The sequence below is a fragment of the Pundamilia nyererei genome, unplaced genomic scaffold (genome assembly GCF_000239375.1).
Source record: "Pundamilia nyererei isolate P.nyererei 1_Seehausen unplaced genomic scaffold, PunNye1.0 scaffold00036, whole genome shotgun sequence".
Lineage (NCBI taxonomy): Eukaryota > Metazoa > Chordata > Actinopteri > Cichliformes > Cichlidae > Pundamilia > Pundamilia nyererei.
In genome coordinates, this window is record NW_005187437.1 from 256,399 (window position 1) to 275,668 (window position 19,270).

Here is a 19,270-nt window from a genome sequence, read left to right on the forward strand (position 1 = left end):
AAACCACAGTGGTGGTGGGAAGTCGGTTTTTTGTCAGGTAGTTTTAAACTTCTTTTATAAATGTTTTCAATAGTTTTAAGTGTTGTTGGACAAGCAAGTGACCAGGACGTCAAACAATAGTCCATATGAGAGATGATCATTGAGTAAAAATAAGTTTTTGCAACATTCATATTTAAATTATTACGTATATGATTAAAATTTTGATTATTAAATTTAAGTACCTGGGACACTTTATTTATGTGTCCCAGGTACTTAACAGTTGTGCATATGTTAATTTTTTCTCATTTCCTTCTCCTCTCTTTTCAGATTTGTAGCCTGGAGTTTGAATTGCAGGCTGTTCAGTCAGCAGCCAATGAGAGCCAAGGGGCACTGAACGCAGCTCAGGATGAGCTGGTAACCCTGAGTGAGGAGCTCGCCCAGCTCTACCACCATGTCTGCCTGTGCAACGATGAGACGCCCAACCGTGTCATGCTGGATTACTACAGGTGTGACTGTTTTACTGCTCTTAGAGTATCCATGGAAATTCAAATAATAAATAAAACCACTCACATTATAGGTGTGTTTGTCTGTTCTATAAAAACTTCTTTAAAAAATAATATCATCTACGAGAGGCCTGGGAGCTTAAGGGTGAGGGTTTGGTGAGCATTGAGCTGTTTGCTTGCTTTCTTTTACTTGATGTCTTAGTTGAGAAAGAACAGGTTTAAAGCACCTATGACACTAAAGGTTCTGTTCCATTATCTGTTCTATTCTTCCAGACAAGGCAGGGGCCTCAGGGGCCTTAGTTCTAGTCTCAAAGCCATGTGTACAGACAACAGCAAAGTTCTTCTCACACCACGCCTAGCCAGACGGCTTGCTGCTGTTGCTTCAACAACCTCAACTCCAGGAGAGTCGCGGACGCCCTCGGAGTCTCCATCCAAAGAGCCCTTACATGGAGGGAGCCGAAGAGTGGAGAAAGAGGTCCTTCAGGTGCCATCTGAGCAGAGCCTGCCACCTAGCACACCTCCAACCCGCTCACCTAGCATCAGTGCCTCTTCATCATCATCGTCATCTTCATCGCCAGCCATGGAGCCTGCTGGTGAGCTGCGCAGGGAGCCCATGAACATCTACAACCTCAGCGCCATCATTAGAGACCAGGTACATCTGCCTGTACCTCCTGATGTGCTGCTATATTGCCAAAGGTCTTTTCTCATCCCTACAAGCATTCAGGTGTTCCAAATACTTCCATGAACATGGGTGTATAAAATCAATCACCTGGGCATGCAGACTGCTTCTACAAACATTTTTTTAAAGAAAAGGTCCTCGCTATTAAATATCCCACAGGCAGCTGTTAGTGGTACATAACAAAGTGGAGGCGATCGGGATCAACAGAAAGTCAGTCAGAAAGTGGTACGCCATATAAAATCACAGAGTGGGCTCCGCGGATGCTGAGGTGCATAGTGGCTGTGGTTTGCAACTTTCTGCCGAGTCAATCGCTGCAGACCTCCAAACTTGTAAAGATTAGCTCAAGAACAGTGTGTAGAGAGTTTCATGGGATTGGTTTCCATGGCCGAGTAGCTACATCCAAGCCTTACATCACCAAACACAATTCAAATGCTATAAAGCACGCCACCACTGGACTCTAGAGTAGTGGTGACATGGTCCAATTCATGTTCGTGTGAAGGCAGATGAGCAAATACTTTAGGCAATATAGTGTCAATCGTTGTTCCTCCTCTCTACCACCTTCTTTTCTTCCGACATAAGATGTGACACCTCCAGTGGTTTCCTTTTTTCTTATCTGCTCCCGTCTCCTCCCCAGGTGAAACACCTACAGCGGGCAGTGGACAGGTCACTGCAGCTGTCCAAACAGAGGACTGCAGCCCGGGAACTGGTTCCTCTTTTGGATAAGGATAAGGAAAGCTGCATGGAGGAGATCCTGAAGCTCAAATCTTTACTCAGCACCAAGAGAGAGCAGATAGCCACTCTTCGACTGGTGCTCAAGGCTAACAAACAGGTGAGTATGGAAACGTGATGGTTAAGTTATTATAGGCAACAATATTTCAATAATTTTCCATTGCTGACATTTCCCTATGTGTATTTAACAAAAAAGTAAAACCCCTCAGAGTTTTAAGCACCAACCCAACAAGTAGTGACATAAGCATGTAAATAAATGGTAAACGGACTGATTCTTATATAGTGCTTTTCGACTCTCTCATAGACAGTGAAAAAGAAAAGAACTGTTGGTTTGAATGGACGGAGCAGTTTGGTTTTTATGCTTAAGTGCTTTCTTTCTAACAGTCACAGATGCCAACTTCCCTTCTTCCTAAAAACTGGTTCTTGGACTTCCTCACATGTTGGCCATGTACATCTCACATTTGCTTTCTTCCTCTCCGTTATGCATATGAAACATATAAATGATATTTGCAAACAACTGATTACTGCTGTCCACTGCTAAATATTCTAGACAAATAGTCAAGGAAAGTCATTCTGAATCGGTATACATAATATACAATAAAACCCCTGTTATACGAGTACCTACTTGGATCAAGGTCATATTACCTGATACCAGGTACCTGCTCAGCTGGAGTTCCAAGCGATTTGAGCAGGTACTAAAATGTGACTTCATGTCAATTGGCTGTCAGATAAGTGTCCATAAGAGGGTCCTGGAAACCCTATTGATCCTCTACCTAATCACACGAGCCAAGGTGTGAAAACGGGTGTGAATCACAATCAGCTAAGGTTTTGGATGAACCCATTGTGAAACCTAGCCCCACCCTATCATGTGATTTACTGAGGTCAAATGACCCAGGATGTGAGTGGGCGTTAAGGCGTCAGGGAAGGATCTCAAAACTGGATCATAGGTGGCAGACAGTTGGTGTCATAAGCCACCTCCTCTGTTCAAAGATGGTCGCTCACAGTGGACATAGATGGCTTCTTTTACTCCTCTTTCAAAACATCTGTCCTCTGTCCAAATTGTAAGCATTGGCATCCTCAAAGAGTGACCTTTGAGCTTTAGATGCAGATGGACAGCCAAGTCTTGTCCTATGGAGGTGGCTCTTCTATGTTGTGCCATGTGTTTATGAAGTGGCTGTTTGGTTTCTCCAATGTAGAGGTCTGAGCATTCCTCACTACACTGTACAGCATACACTACATTGTTAAACTTGTCATTGGGATGAACCAGTTTTTGTCTGACTGTGTGGCTGGTCTGAAGTACACTTGGATGTCGTGCTTTGAGAAGACTCTCCGGAGTTTCTCTGACAAACCTGCTACATAAGGGTTGACAGCATTGTTCCATTTGCCCTTCTGATTCTCCCTAGACAGAGGAACCTCTTAGGGACACTCCCAATAGGGCTTGAAAATCTGGAACTCTCCACCAATTGCTTTTAGAACCGAAGAAGCCTCTCGGATGAGAGGTGAAACGTCTTCAAGAAACTTAAAGTCCAGATGCTTTTCTTTCCAAGCTTTTTAGACTACGATGAACCTTCACAGACACTTCACAGTAATTCAAAACCAGTTTATCCAAGTAGGTACTAATGGAAAAGGGGCTGAATATACAGTCACTAATATGTCTGTGTGTTTAACTAGACAGCAGAAGTGGCTCTGGCCAACCTGAAGAGTAAGTATGAGGCGGAGAAGTCCATGGTGACCGACACCATGACAAAGCTGAGGAACGAATTAAAGGCCCTGAAGGAAGACGCCGCCACGTTCTCCTCTCTGCGAGCCATGTTTGCTACCAGGTCAGAGAACAAAACAGAACATACTGAAGCACAAACATTTCCAGAAACTCTTTGAGAATCCATGTGTTGGGTTAGTGCAGGGGTGTCGAACTCCAGGCCTCGAGGGCCGGTGTCCTGCAGGCTTTAGATGTGTTCTTGATCCAACACAGCTGATTTAAATGGCTAAACGACCTCCTCGACATGTCTTGTAGTTCTCCAGAGGCCTGGTAATGAACTAATCATTTGATTCAGGTGTGTTGACCCAGGGTGAGATCTAAAACCTGCAGGACACCGGCCCTCGAGTCCTGGAGTTCGACATCTGTGGGTTAGTGTGTCAGAGAAAGCCTCTAAAGAATTTAACCAGGATGAAATAAGAAGTCCAGTCATTTCTCTTTCCAAGCTCCTTAGGATTACCATGATCTGGATGACCGAGCACCCACACAGACAACCAGGATGTAATGTACATCACAGCCCAGCTCTATTTCTAAAGGCAAACTGTCCAAAAACTCAGCTTTGTGTTTCCTCTCAGTCAACAGACTTTGTCATCTTAAAGAATAGGTTGATATTTCATGCATTTACATTTTCCTCATTTTACTTGTTTCAGTCTTTACAAATGTTCCACACAGCACCCAGCTGCTTTTATCTGGAGCTTATTAACTAGCATCACGTATCTTTTTCACCATACTCAAACTAACTAACTTATACATTCCACCAGGTAATGTGTAGCTATCCAATTAGAGTGCAAACATCATCTGTCTTTCTTTGCACATTTTACATTTTAGTTCATTTTCTACACTACTCAAATGTCTGCTTTGTGCAGGTGTGATGAGTATGTGACCCAGCTGGATGAGATGCAGAGGCAGCTGGCTGCAGCCGAGGATGAGAAGAAGACTCTGAACTCTCTCCTGCGGATGGCCATTCAGCAGAAACTGGCCCTCACCCAGCGTTTGGAGGACTTGGCCTTTGATCAGGAGCAGTCCCATCGCACCCGGGGGAGCAGGTTGACCCGTGGAAAAACCAGCACCCCCAAAGTAAGTCCCTCGACTTTGACTACAGCCTCCAATCCTGCTCAAGGGTCCAGTCCAGCCCCTGGCAGCCTCCCTTCTATCAGCCCCACACCAGCTCTTCGCAATGATCCCTCTGACCACCTTAGCCCAGCCACTGCGGCTCTGGCCTCAGCTACCACCTCCCCCACCTCGCACGCATCCTCTCACAGTCTGTCATTACCATCGGTTGCCTCGCTGAGTGTCCCTCCAATGCCAGGGAGCCCCCCTTCTCTGGAGGCCCCCTCGCCTCCTTCAGCACAGACCCCACCCTCAACCCCTCTGAGGGTTTCTCACTCCCAGTGGACGGTGGGGGTGAGAACGTTTGTGGTCGACTCCCCCAGTTTCAGCGCGAACATCTCCCCTGCTCCCGCTCGCCCCTCAGGCCTATCCAGGCACTGCACTCCACACACTCACACCCCTCCTCTCTCCCCCACTACCAGGCCCACCCAGCCAGGATCTGCTCCCTCCTCTCCCTATCGGTCCCCTGGTCTGGGTCTCAGACGGTCCACGTGGAGCCCCTCACCTCGAACTCGTCCCCTGCCCAGCATGACACGCTCATCCGTCCTTTACACTCCCTCCTCATCCTCCCCTTACTCCTTCCCTTACTCCCCATCTTCTTCCCACAGCTATTCATCTGCCTATTACAGCTCCCCTTCTGCTTTTACCCCCTCTAGCTCCTACCTCACCTCTGGCAGCTCCACTTCCTACAGCCATTCCTCACACTACACGCCCCTCTACCCCAGATTCTACAGCTCCTACAGGCCCCGGGAATGACGCTGTACTGCAAGTCTGTCAAAGGCTACTGCACTGAGCTCCCCGTTTCTAACAAACTGCAGCCCCCATAACGCTTCTCTTTTATCACCTAAGAGGGGGCTCACAGAAAGGAGGACAGACTGGTTTCCCGTTTCCTGTGCCTAAGCCGTGGCCAGTGGGTTCTGAATGTTCAGTGACTTTGCTCAGGGATTATATGGAGCACAAACGTCCCCGCCTTCTTTTATTCTGAGACTGCTGACTGGTTCACAGGAGGACATTAACGAAGACTTTCCAAAGTTTTTAGCATTTAGATGAATCAGGTTGACTACACATTGACTGGACACTTACATGTTTAGATGGGGCTCATGACACATGAAACACTGTACTCTGTATTCAGTTTAATACTCACATTGATTGGTAGTCTGTCTCATATCCTCTAAACCGACACATTTTTGACACAGAGGAAGCAGTGACCACGGTGAAAATCCTCATGGCACAGATAATGATGCATAGCTTGGGCACTCAGTTACTCTCGTGGAGCCCACAGGTTGTGTGGACAATTGTCTACAGCTGCTCGTTTTCATTTCCTTCCCTCGCTGCAGGCCAGTGTACATTCTTGGGACACTCCTCCCGTTGTGGTCTTCTTTGTCCAGGGTGTTGCCATGATAAAGCTCATCCCTCAGTATTTTTTGTTCATCTCTAGCAACACCCAGTGTTCTTTTTTTATATATAGCCATACACTCAGCTATGCATGTTCACTGTCCCTCCGCTTGCCTTTGAAAGGTCTGTGTAATTGCAGTTGAAGGCTGTTTGGAAGGTTTGGGATGGAGAAAATCTTCTAAGATGAACAGGAAGCTGGGATGAGGGACCTTAAACTGTATGATCACCGTATGATCAGTTGATACTATAGTATACCAACCGTACCATCTCATCTCATGTGTTCTTGTAGCCAACACACAGTTTTCTGGTTAAGTTTTTTTCCCCAAAGATTAGAGTTTTCGTTAAAAGGAAGAAAAAGTTTAATAATTTTATTAGTTGAAGACGCCACACATTTCTGATTTTTCTTTTCTGCTCAGTACTCAAGGCTGCGTCAGGCTCTCCAACTTATCAAATTTCAGATTTGCCTGAAACGATTCAAAGGGAAAGAAACACTTCTGTGTGTTTCTTTTTGTCCATTTTTGGTCATTTTAGTAAAAGTCATCACATTTTATGGCAAAAGAACGAAATGAAGGATGTTTTTCCTGCTGTGAAATGTCAAAACTGCTCAAATTTGACCTGAACAGTATGTGAGGGTTAAACAATATGAATTATGTGCCTTGTATACGAGAAATGTACAGAATACAGCAGCCCCCACCTTCAACACTGTGCTCTCTACAGGCCTCTAAATCTGATAGCAGAGACTGGACATCCAAATATTTTAGATTTTTCAAGGATCCATCATTCCAAGACCAATTTATAGTCTTTACCAGATATTTACCCTAAAAATGAATAACCTAGCTTAAGTTAATCAGTGTTCATTCCTTTAAGGATTTTTTTGAGGAAATCCTTTTCTCTGCATATTCTTTTTAAGAAGCGCTGACCCATGAACATAATCACAGAACACACTGCATGTATGGCATGGATATATAGGGAAGAGCACATTAGCTATTAACACATTAGTTAGTAGATCACTGTTGTTTTCTTGGAAAGCTACCATATCCTCCAGAACCATCATTTAATTCTTTCATGTATTTATTTTCCCTAAAATCACTTTTTCTGTAATATGCTGTCATAGACACTGAGAGGAAGTGATTAAGCATTACTCTGACTCACTCCTGTCATGGTAGACTTGGTTATAATGGCATGCCAACAGTGTAGCATCTGTAAAAGAATGAATGATTTCAGCATAGCTGAGGGCTCACCTCACCAAAGTTAGTGAACCTGACATATGTTATTCAGCCTGGCACGAGTCATCCTGGATGACCTGTAGCATCATGGTGTGGTTTGAACTGGGAGAAGAGACTGGCTAAACTGAGTGAGTGAGTGAACTTAAAGGAAGAGTGAAAAGAAATACGCTTGTTAATCAAGGTTGATATCTGTTTTGAAACTGGCCTCTTGTGTAACCACTTCTTGATTGACAGATGATGTGAAGCTTCTTGTGATGTGAGTCTACTGACAGTTATTTTGAAAGATGCTTGATGGGCCTTAAAAATTCTGTTACACCTGATATCTCAGCAGGAACCAGCTGCACGGTACTTACAGTTTAGCCTGCTCTGGCAGATTGCCTTCACCTGGACACAAACAGATAATGTGCTTCCTTTTACTTGTTACTCCTCCTGTACCTCAGGCTAAAATGCTGTTCTTTATGTATTTGTCTTTGGCTTGGATTACTTTTAGTCATAATACTTTTTTTTGGTCTGGATACTGTTCGTGAAAAAAATCTGGAGCCAAAATGATCAACTTTGTGTGGCCTGTCACTTGCTTTTTAGATTTAATTGATACTAAAAACAGTCAGAAACATAAATAAATAAATAAACGATTTGTTTGTTGCAGTGCCATTCATTGACAAAGCGCAGAGCCAAATAAACCAAGGAGCACCCCTGGGGTGTCAGGCCTTCAGCGCACGCACCAGCAGTCGCCTTCTTTGGAGTGAGGATGTCTGAGTCCTCGTGTCTTTGTTACTTAACCATAATGTACAACAAAATGTGTCGTGCACTAGCATACACACTGAGTATTCACACGCTCGTTAGACTGACTCAGTCACAGCTTGGCCTTCTACAGACACCTGCCCTCAGCATTGTTAGTCTCTTCTGCCCATTGACTGTATGACGGCCTCCCTGTAAGGCCAGTTTACTGTGCTGGGTTTAGCATACAGGGCTTACAAAATAGAGACACAGCTTCCTGAGGTCAGTTCTTCAGGCACAGAGGTCACTCACTAAGGCACACAATAACAGTAATGTTTCCACACTGGTTACATGTAGCAGATTAAGAGAACGTCAAATCTTATCCACTGCGGTCCTTTCATTTCAAACACATTCACATTGTCCTGATCTAGAACAGTCATACTGCATTTCCTTCTCCACAAGCGTTCAGTTAGTTCATTACAGAAGTCATTTAATACATAAATATGTTTAGCTACTGTAAGCTGGGAAAAAGCAGACAAAAAATATGATTTCTTACTCGTGTTTGTAGGGCTGTGTGCCAAATCATGCTCCAGGAGACAACTGTGTAGAAGATCACAGCAGAACAATACTTGTACTGTTTTGTAGTCATGATGAATACTACAATTTGATTTCAGTGCAGAAGTGAACTAAGTGAAGGCTACAGGAAACAGGGAAAGCCAACAGTATTGTCAGCAACACTGCAGGTTTATCACTCAGAGACATATTTACCGCGTCGACTGTGGTACACGTCCTCTCTTTTTATGCAACATCCTCCGGTGATTATTAAACACGCAGGACTGCCTTTCAAGTGATTATTTTCAAATGGGTTTGATGTTTGAAGGCTCGCAGTGACAAAGTAACTCGACCCAAATCCGTTAAAGCAAACATAACGTTTTCTGTTTAGAAAATGTAAGAAGTAGAAAGTACAGATATTTGTTTAAAAACGTAGGGAGTAAAAGTAAAAAGTAGTCGAAAATGAAACGACTCGAGTAAAGAACAGATACCTGAAAATTGTACTTAAATACAGTAACAAAATATTTGTACTTTGTTACTTCCCACCCAGAAAGACAAGTTACAGTGATGGGCAGCATGGCTGTCTGCGGTCACAAAATCGGTCTTGGCATTTGCAGTCCAGATGATTCCTCAAAGACATATATATTTCAGCACTTTCTCAAAGAAAGTGCTCATAGATATCTATCTATCTATCTATAGATATCGATATCTATAGATAGATAGATATCGATAGATATCTATACACACACACAGTTTTGAAACAGTTATTCTTGTTAATCACGTTGTTACAGTTGTTGTTTTGTTAGTTCTTAGCTGCACTGCACACATGTAGCAAAAAGCTACACTTTGACCATTAGCCACTACTAATAGCTAAAGTAGCCGTTCACTTTACTTGAATCCTTTACTTGCTCCCTTTCTGATTACTTTCTTCATCTATTTTCTCTCCTTGTTAATTTCACCTCTCGCTTTCTCATCCTCACAGTGGCCTTTCAATTATGCCAGACTACCAGTCCAGTCCTATTCATGCCAGTTTTTTGTTTATATTTTTTTTTACAGTTGTTTCTCAAAAATCCTCCAATTTTGATTTTGAAGTAAGTTCTGAGCTTTCTTTTCCCCCAAAACGGGTCCTTGTCAGGAGTTGATATTTTATAAATGTTCAGGAACTTCACAATAAGTAGTCCAATTTTCTGTTCAGTTTTTTACAGAGGAAATTTAAGACATTCATACTTGTGAATTATTAGAACCCTGATTTAGTCAATTAGTCTTTCTGGATGTTGTGGAAATCCAACTTAGATTATTTGCTGGAGGGATTTTTACCCTTCTTGAAAGAAATCCGATGAATAATTGGTGGAAATGGTTGGTTGTTGTCATGTTTCCCTAAAAGGTCCAGGGGATGTGGAAAAGCAACAAAATGTGGTTTAAAAAAAGAAGATGTGAAGGCAACATGGTTAGATTAAATATTCTTATTAATCTGTTCTAACTAATCAAGCTTAAAGAGACAAGTCGCCATCGCCTTTAGAAGAATGGAAACACAACAAAGCTCTGTAGTCGGTGACTAAATATAAAAGTAAGTCAAAAAGTGCTACCAGAACAGGATTAAACAGCTACCACACACAGGTCCCTGGCTGCAAACCAACAAGACTCTCTGGCACTAGAGCGCCCTTTCTCCAGCCTTGAAATCTCCGCCTTAATTGCTTAGTAAAGTTGGCTGTGGAAAGGACAACACCTAAGGCAGGAGAAATCAAAATCCCTACAGACCCTACTAGGGTCATAACAGGTGGTATAAATGGAGGTCTCTCTGAAACCTGTGGGAGTCCCTCTTACCATGAAGTGTCTTCAAAGTGCTCAATTTGTAAGATGGCTACATTAACCATTGGTGGATTTGTGGCCTGAGATGAATAATTAGTTGTATCTGGACATTTGGCTTCTCCAGACAGTGTATAACAGAGAGCCACATAGTTTAGATGTCCAGACAAGAAAGATTCAAGGAAAGCTTGAACATTAAAAAAATGAGTATAGATAAATATTTAAAGGGATAACATTTACCTTAAATGCTTACATGCTGGTCATATGAAATACCTAGAGCCTTTTAACACCACAGGAGTTTATGAAAAGGGCAGCAATTATATATATATGCACATATTTATTTTATTCAATGCAACTGTAACTTTTTTCCCCTCTTATGAACACACAGCAAAGTAGTTTTGGTGTTCTGATCAACTGGTAGCTATAAACACGAAGTATAAAAATAATCATCCAATAGGGAGGAAACAGTTTTTTTTTACTTCAGTTATTAGCACACCCTGAAGCACTTTTATCAAACTTTAATGTCAGTTTACTTGTTCACCGTGGCTCATAATCACAGCATTTCATGTAGCATAGCCACATAAATTTAACAGATTATGTAACGGTAACGATTTTGGTGTGGGATCATGTAGCACCTGTCAATTTATGTGATCATGTGGAGAGAAATGATTTGGCGTTGTTGAAGGCCATACTGAATCCCCGGGGTTAAGTGGTTTCTGTTTTTGCCCCTCTTGTCCTTTATGGAACATGCTGTTGAGGTCACCTCCTTGGCTTACTATCAATATACTTAGCAATGTACCATCACGAGCAGGAACAGAAAAATTCACACCAGGGTTTGTGGAAATGTAAAGTTTTAAGATGAGTTTCACTTTAGCTTTCATGGAACTAAGTGGCTGCTATGTTTCTACTGTTCTTAAATGCATCCATAGACCCACCAAGAATGATTCAATTTAATTAAGGGAATAAAGTCCACTTATTATGTATTCAGTTCTAGACTAATTTTGTATCTTTTGTAGTTTCCATCACTTTGTATGAGTTTTACTTTGGTCAGAGGCAGGGGCACTGCACTGCTTGCATTTAAAAACAAATAATTTTGTTGAATTTATAACCAACATTTTAATCTGCTTTTCCAGTATCATGTTGCTGAATGTACTACACAACACCGGGATTCATGCTTTCTTTTCATGCTGTGATCATACTGGGTGTTCTGTGCAAACAGCTATTGATCTGTCGTTTTGGCACCCAGACTGTTAAATGTCATACAGCTGAATGTGTTCAATGCCTGTTTGCTTTCTAACCACTTGATATGCAGGTGTACATACGGAGTATTTCAAAGCTTTAAATGTACAGCTTTATGTAAATGTATATTGCAAATACAATTGAATACCATGTGTCATTCTTTGCTACTGATCACTGCTCAAGTCACTTACACTTGACAAATTTCCATGATTTTCATTTGTATTTAGATGTTTGTAGTTCTGCCTCTCTACAATCTGCAAATATACAGCCTTAATCTTACTTTATATGAAATATTAAATTCAAATTTGACCTTTTTCTTCATGGATATGTTGGTAAGTGTTAAATCTCCTGTTGACAAGCCTTTATTATTCAAGTGGTTAAATGTGAAATAATACCATTCAAAGTTGGTTTGCGTCCATCTAACAGTGTCAGTTTCTTGCAGATTGTCAGTAGCCTTCTGCCACAGTGCCGTTCCGTATTCACTCCCCACAGCTGAGGGTTTGTCCTTCTTAGCACTGATCACAGGTAACAGCAATGGCACAACATATCAGCAGGTGTGTGATATCTGTTGGCAAACATTCTCCCTACATCGCTTTAAGCTCTGATCCAACATTAGATTATTATGTTGTTGTCACCTGTAAGTTTCAGTCAGATTCTTTCACATGCTCGCAGAACAAATTAAGAAATTAGTGCTGTCAGCGTTAATCCCGTTAAAACTACGTTAACGCCATAACAGCATTAACGCGGCAAATCTCCGTTAGCGAGTTACCACGTATCGCCCCGTGTGTGGGGCTGCGCGGCATCAACACGTTACCCTGAGTGGGTTTCTCTGAGTACTCTGGCTTTATCCCACAATATGTGACACAGATAAAGTACTTAAAACACTGTGTGAATGTATGGTTTAATGTGGCTCATACTTTAAGGTTCTTTAAGCTTTAAGTTTCTCTGCGCTCCAAAATTTGGAGGTGTGACCGTGGCAGTGTATCCCGGTAAGAAGAACCAATATCACACTGGAAAAAAAAATCTAAAGTTACCAAATGAGGAGTGAATGAAGCCCCATGTTCAACATGCAATCTTTGTGTACTTGTATTGATGTCATAAATAGAACGGTGAATCATAAATGGATTGGTGCCGATATATTTCTACTCTTACTGATCTTAATCTGTTTTGCATAACGTCTGAACAATGATTTCTAACTCGAACTTTCATATCGTCAGCAGTGGCAGTTCCTCGACCCTCTTCCGTTGCTCAGAAGACGTTTGTGAGTCTTCATCACCTGTTGAAAAGAGCCCATAATACCAGTCTGTGATACTGTCATCCCAGAAGAACTGCAAAACCGTTTCTGCATAGACTCGACCTGAGAACTGTTCCACAATATCTTTGGTCATGTTTACTTTGAAAAATCAAAAATATTACTGAGACATCCTCCAACCACACACACCCATACTTTGCTCCATTGCGGTTTATTTCACACCTCAAACATTTAGTAAACAATTAAGCAAATACAAGTAATCTGCAATAAATTACAGGTATTAAGAAAATGAACTACTAACTCTTTTACAATACGTCCGCACCTACACGGGTATTTTTGAAAATGCAGCTGTTTCGTCCACGCGTAAACGGTGTTTCAAGTAAATGAAAACAGATTTTTTTAAAACTAATTTTTTGCGTTTACGTGTGGATGAGGAATACAGAGTTCTTCACGCAACGTCAAAGGTATGGGCCTTTTTTCACGTCCCTGTGCGCCACGTTATTGTTTACAGGAGATGAATTGCAGAATGGCAGATAGTCAGATTAACAGTATTTTGTCTCTATCTTCAGGTTTTACATGCTTACACAAACACAGGCAGTTACTGTCCCTGTATTTAGAAAGGCTGAGGCGTCACGGTGTAATTATTTTACATGTAGTTTTTTCCCCCCCTGTGTAATAATATTCAACATTGCAATCAAATCAAAAAATGCCTCTCTGTGCAAAATGGGTTTAAAAACATAAACAGCTGTGGGATCCCGTTTGTCCGATTTGAACAGGGGGAACAAATCGTGGCAGGATCAGCCTGATATTATTTGTAAACCACTGTAACTTTACTGTATAAAGAGCTAACATCTCCAAAATGTCAGGAGTAGTTATTTATTACAAGAAGTGTTTGTGAACTAAAATTCAAGAATGTGGGATCCTGTTTGTCCGTGATTTAAACAGCCCAGCGCGATTATGCAGGGGAGACCTACCTTGGCACTTGTGCAGGTGAAGCCAAAGGGAAGACATGCTTCACCATATTTTCTAGTCTTTGGCTTAGAATGAAGTTGGTTTGGAAACATATTCAGTGATGCTTCATCTCCTGCTTTGCGTTTGTGTGGGCGCCCCCTGCTAGCAGTGTCCAAGCATTGTTTGTTTGTTTTTTTTTTTTTGAAGTGACCATCTGGGAGGGGCTCAGAGTAGAGTTGCTACTCCACATTGAAAGGCATCTGACAATAATGCCTCCTGGGTGACGTGTTCTGGGTAGTGCAGTGCAGACCCAGGACACACTGGAGAGATTTTATTTATAAGCTGGAGAAGCTGGCTAGGGAGTGGGAGGTCTGGGCTTCTTTGTGTAGGCTGCTGCCCCCGCGACCCGGGTAAACTGAAGAAAATGGAAGGATGGATCAAAGCATTTTGTTAACACTATAAAAAAGTGCTACATAGTTCTTCTCATTACTGTGGAGGACAATGCTTGTCTGACAAGGGTGCCTGGGGAGGTGATTTCAACACACAGCCAAGACATATCATGTATCAGATATCCTGGCAGCAGTGGCGCAAGAATGTAGTCTAAGCTGTGCGGTGCACTTTGGAGTGCTTGGACCCTTACATAGCTGTTTTACACCTCGGCTTCGGACAAATCACATGATGATTATTGGGTTAGTGACCTTCAGGACCATCTCCAAGGTCACAAACCAAGTCTGGGTTAAATGGGAGTCTCCATCAGTTGTTAGAACTGAAGAGGCTCCTTGATAAGAGCTGAAATGTCTTCACAAACCAAAAAGAGGTCCCTCAGACTACTGAAAACAGAATGGGCTATTTCCCCTATACTGTAGTGACAGCTGTGTTCTTATTTATTGTGTTCATGAGGTCAAACTGGCGATCACAGAAGTAGGAATGATGAAACGGCACGCTTTGACTCTTTGCTTTTATTCAGGTAGCAGCATCAATCAGCACTGTCCTACTTACACACTGCAGCCCCACTCAGCCCTGCAAGGCTAACAGATGAAGACCGAATATCATACAACAGTCACTTAGATAGCTTCTTCACACTCATACACACTAACCTGCACCAAGACCTTGTGCAGCTTCCTGTACAGGGTGAGAGATCACTGGGATGTGTGTGAGAGAGAGGCCTCTAGTTTCACATCAGTATCAAGTTTGTGTGAGTCCAGGGACTTGTTTGGAGACTAGGACCGAGTGACAAGTTGCTGCCTAATGACGCGTTCACTCTGATCCTGGCTGGGACCTGACAGAGGCCGCGGTGCCTCCAGCTGCTCAAAGTGGAAGAGTGAATCCATAACTGCAGCTGACTGCACCTTCAGTTAACAATTTTTACACGCCTAACCTGCAGGAAGAAGGACTGACGTGGATTAAAACGCATGTGTTAGTTTTATTACATTTTGGTTGCTTAGGTAACAGGTTGCTTTACCACCACACTCATGACTGAAGTACAGCAGGCAGCAGGAAACACAAGGGCAGCAGCTGTGCTCAGATAATCAGATTGTCTTTTCCTAGCTGAGTGAAGCTGCACAGAAGAATGTGAGCCATAATTATATCAGGGTGAATTCAGGAAACGTGGTTCAACGCTGCCTTTATTTCCTATAACAGGAAAGCAGTGATGGTGTCCTATAAGTGGACTGACAAGCAACACAGATCATCATCTACATCCTAGTCAAAGATATATATATTTTGAACAATTTGTTATGCCCATAAATGAACTCTTCTTGAAATGACCTTTGCATGAAGCTCATTCCCGTGTGAAACGCTTTGTAAAGCAGACTTAATAAAAATGAATAAAAAAGGTAAATGGACTGATTCTTATATAGCACTTTTCTACTCTCCTGGAGCACTTTATACAACACGCCACATTCACAGAAGCACTTTCCTTTCAGTGCTTCCTAGCTAACACTCACACACTGATGGATGCTTGAGAGACCCTGCAACTTGGAGCCAGGGATCGAACCATTAACCTTGCGATCAGTAGATGACCGGCTCTTCCTCCTCAGCTACAGCCACCCCGGGATGATACCTGGGGTGGCTACCTTATTAGGTATTGCCAAGATTAAATAATTTGACTACAGCAATGTGTGAAGTGCACAGGAGGAGCGATCGGACCTTTACACAGCCGTTTCACACTGTGACTCCTGGGGCAAATCACATGATGATTAGTGGGTCAGCAACTTTCAGGACCATTTTAAAGGTGACAAAACAAATCTGGGTTAAATACCGGGATTCTGCTTCACTACTTCTTTCCTCACCTGACCTCATGATGTTTTCCACTGAAGTCAAAACGTTCAGTTTCACTTTCACTGTATTGATTACAAAATTATTCCTGCAGTGATTTGTGTTCCTAATGTCTTTAGACCCGTATCTAACTTTAGTTTTTCTTTATAATATCATACAGGACATTAATGCCCAGTGTTGTTATCAGGACTATGGCTGCCAGTCTGTCCACAGCCTCTCCAGGTAACATGAAATTAGTGGCACAACATTCATACCAGACCAATAATAAGTTGACGATACACCAACTGATGGTGTGACACCTCACAAACAAGAGAGCGCACACTGGCACTGTGTTATTGGCTCATTTGGCTGCTATAGTATCATTGTAGGGTCTTTACCTTACATTAAAGCACCTTCAGGGACCTATTATTGTGATTTCGCGCTATATAAAAAAACCTGAATTGAACTGCTGTCAAACTAGAGGCCAGAGGGAGAAAGAACGAGTGTGAGGAAGAAAGTGTTTGGGACTCACCTTACTGGAACTGGTAGATTTTTTACAGATTTCCCATCCACCCATCAACCATTTAACCCACTCATAGATAATGCTGACTGTTGGGCCTTGTTGCTGCACTCTGTTATGGGAGGCAGTTAACTAAGCGACAATGCTTCCATCTGCTGTCACATTCTGTAGTCGTACCAAAACCGAAGACACACTACAGGGCTGATGTGGAGATCCCCTGAAAATTAACCAAGCAGATGGTCTCCAGACATTATTACACTTTTAGCTTATTTGTCATACGAGTAGGAAGATTTATTCTGATCTGTATCAGCCATGAAACAAATTCAGCAGCAGCAGATGGTCAGATGGCTGCTACCCTCAGTATCTGAGTGTGTCTCACTCGTCACTACAAGGTTTTTTAACTCTCTGTCAACATGTTGACCTCTTTGTCCTGCTGCCTGCAGATCGGTTGCATTGGAGCCGGGGCTGTGCTGTCAGTCATACTGCAGCTTCCTGTTACTTCATAGTTTTGGAAAGCTTAGTCCACAGTGCTCTACACCCTGCTAAGCACTGTCCTGGCAACACACACACACACACACACCTACCTTCACATACACATACAAACACACACCCACACACACATAATGTTACACATAGCCATAACACTGTCATTGGTCTTAGAAATATGGCAAGGCAATATTTTTGTTTGCTGTCTATCATATTCCATAACTGAAGCTTGAGGCCCACACACCTGGGGCCCAGCCCCAGCAGTCCCTTGTGCGATCATTCATAGCTTTAACATCCTGGGAGAAGGAAACACTTCACACATTTTCTCCTTTATCCACAACTGATGACAAAGTTGGAACAAAAGAGCCCCTGCAGTGTCACACTCAGTGTCCAATGTTCTGAGGGACTCAAGTCTCAAAGTATCCCCAGGACCCACACAGGCTTCCGTTCACACTATGCTCCCCTCGTGCAGCCTGTGGAGCATGTCAGTAGTTCAGAGTTGGGGCTATGAGGGTCCGCAGTGGTGGCTAGCTGTTGTTTTCAGCCGTCATGTACTTAAGGGCGGCAAAACCGTACCGCCGCGACATGTTCTGTTGGAACTCCTCCTTCAGGGTCTTCAGGCAGACCCGGTACTGCTTATTGGAGCGGAACTTGGTGATGTCAAAGCTGGGTGCATGAGGCATATGGATCATGAAAGCATTGGGCAGAACCACAAATTCATACTCCTGTGGAGAGAAAAGAACAAACTTTCAGTCTGAATTCCTCAGGAATCACCGTTCATACCTGAGCCCATCTGATCTGGTAACATGTAACTGTATGAGCCACATTCCTCTTGGTCGTGCATAAGAAGCTAAAATTCTCAGTCGAACTGAACCGAAGTGCGCAGTTAACATAATTACTATTCTCATATTTTCAACAATGAGCAACACCTGTCACAGGACACACGCAGACATTAGATATAGTGACAATAAAAATTTTATAAACACAAAATAGTTTCTATGACTTTTAGAAGTTGCATTTTTATGCTCCAAAAAAGGATGTTTGCAGAAAGACTATTGTTAAGCACTTCAGTCAAACCTGACCTATGACCTCTTAAAATTAAAACCCAGTCATAATGAGTCGCATGCTGATTTCTTCTTCAGCTAAAAGAGAAGAGGACCTGTCACTGTAAAGCCATACAACCTGTCCAATCATTTGACCGACTGAGCTTTTGAGCTTTCTTTATCCTCAAATCCTCAAAATACAAAAATAAATGTGGTTAAATTACACAGTGGAAATCAAAATTATCTTAAGTTAAGTTATCCTAATGGAATGGAATATAGTGGAAAAGGATTTCATCATTTGAAAATATTCTGTATCACATTATAAAACAAACTTAAATGAGAAATTTAAACGTTTTCCATCCATCGACTGCAGCTTGTCTGGGTTACAGAGGCAGTTGTCTCAGCAAAGATGCCCAGACCGCTCTCTCCCCAACTACTGAAAAATGTCCTTGTGTAACTACCTCCTTGACCTCATGCCCAGGGATAGACCAGTCATCCCTTTTCCCCACAATTTGCCTCCTCAAAGGAAAGGATGTCAGTGGGCTCAAAGAAACCCTCCTAATAAGTCAGTTAATAAATTGATACATTTTTGTACTACTCGGAATGCTTGAAGTGCTTTTTTCAATTTCTTAGCATCTAACATTGTTTCACACTCTCACACTCTGATGGGGAACAACGTGGGCTTCAGTATCTTGCTTTGATATGCAGACTTGAGGAAGTTGAGGGAGTGAACCCCCAACCTTCCACACGGTAGACAACCAGCTCCACCTCTCAGTCCACAGCCACACCACATTCACCACCTAACGATATCCTTATATGAAGTCAGCAGCTCTCTATCCTCACCACATACAGGTGAGCTGGAAGATGCTTCTCTATTCTTCTCTATTCACTTGACAGTTTGTCAGTTTGCCTTGACGTCAGTTAAAAGTCTTGTTCCATAGCATCACCAAACCCAGGTTTTTGCTTCAGCTACTGCCAGAGTCACTCTCTTTGTGACTCTGGCAACGTAGGGCCTACCATTACCTGTCAGCTGACTGTTCAGCGTATCCTCAGAATAATAGCTTGAGTATG

The 19,270-nt window shown here is 42.6% G+C and overlaps 2 protein-coding genes across 6 annotated transcripts in view; one reads left to right on the forward strand and one right to left on the reverse strand.

The window, feature by feature from the left end:
* The window catches only part of LOC102213367 (protein bicaudal D homolog 1-like), a 22,597-nt gene extending 16,087 nt beyond the window's left edge, over window positions 1-6,510 (forward strand). For all 5 annotated transcript variants that reach the window (XM_005730183.2, XM_005730184.2, XM_005730185.2 and 2 more), the window contains 5 exons: window positions 307-485; window positions 756-1,134; window positions 1,796-1,990; window positions 3,562-3,713; window positions 4,513-6,510. In XM_005730183.2, coding sequence (XP_005730240.1) covers window positions 307-485; window positions 756-1,134; window positions 1,796-1,990; window positions 3,562-3,713; window positions 4,513-5,512 — 1,905 coding nt within the window. In that variant the 3' untranslated portion in view covers window positions 5,513-6,510. The remainder of the gene's footprint in view (window positions 1-306; window positions 486-755; window positions 1,135-1,795; window positions 1,991-3,561; window positions 3,714-4,512) is intronic.
* Window positions 6,511-17,261: 10,751 nt separating this feature from the next.
* The window catches only part of large1 (LARGE xylosyl- and glucuronyltransferase 1), a 57,969-nt gene continuing 55,960 nt past the window's right edge, over window positions 17,262-19,270 (reverse strand). Inside the window, exon 15 of the mRNA XM_013910146.1 lies at window positions 17,262-17,881. Coding sequence (XP_013765600.1) covers window positions 17,684-17,881 — 198 coding nt within the window. The 3' untranslated portion in view covers window positions 17,262-17,683. The remainder of the gene's footprint in view (window positions 17,882-19,270) is intronic.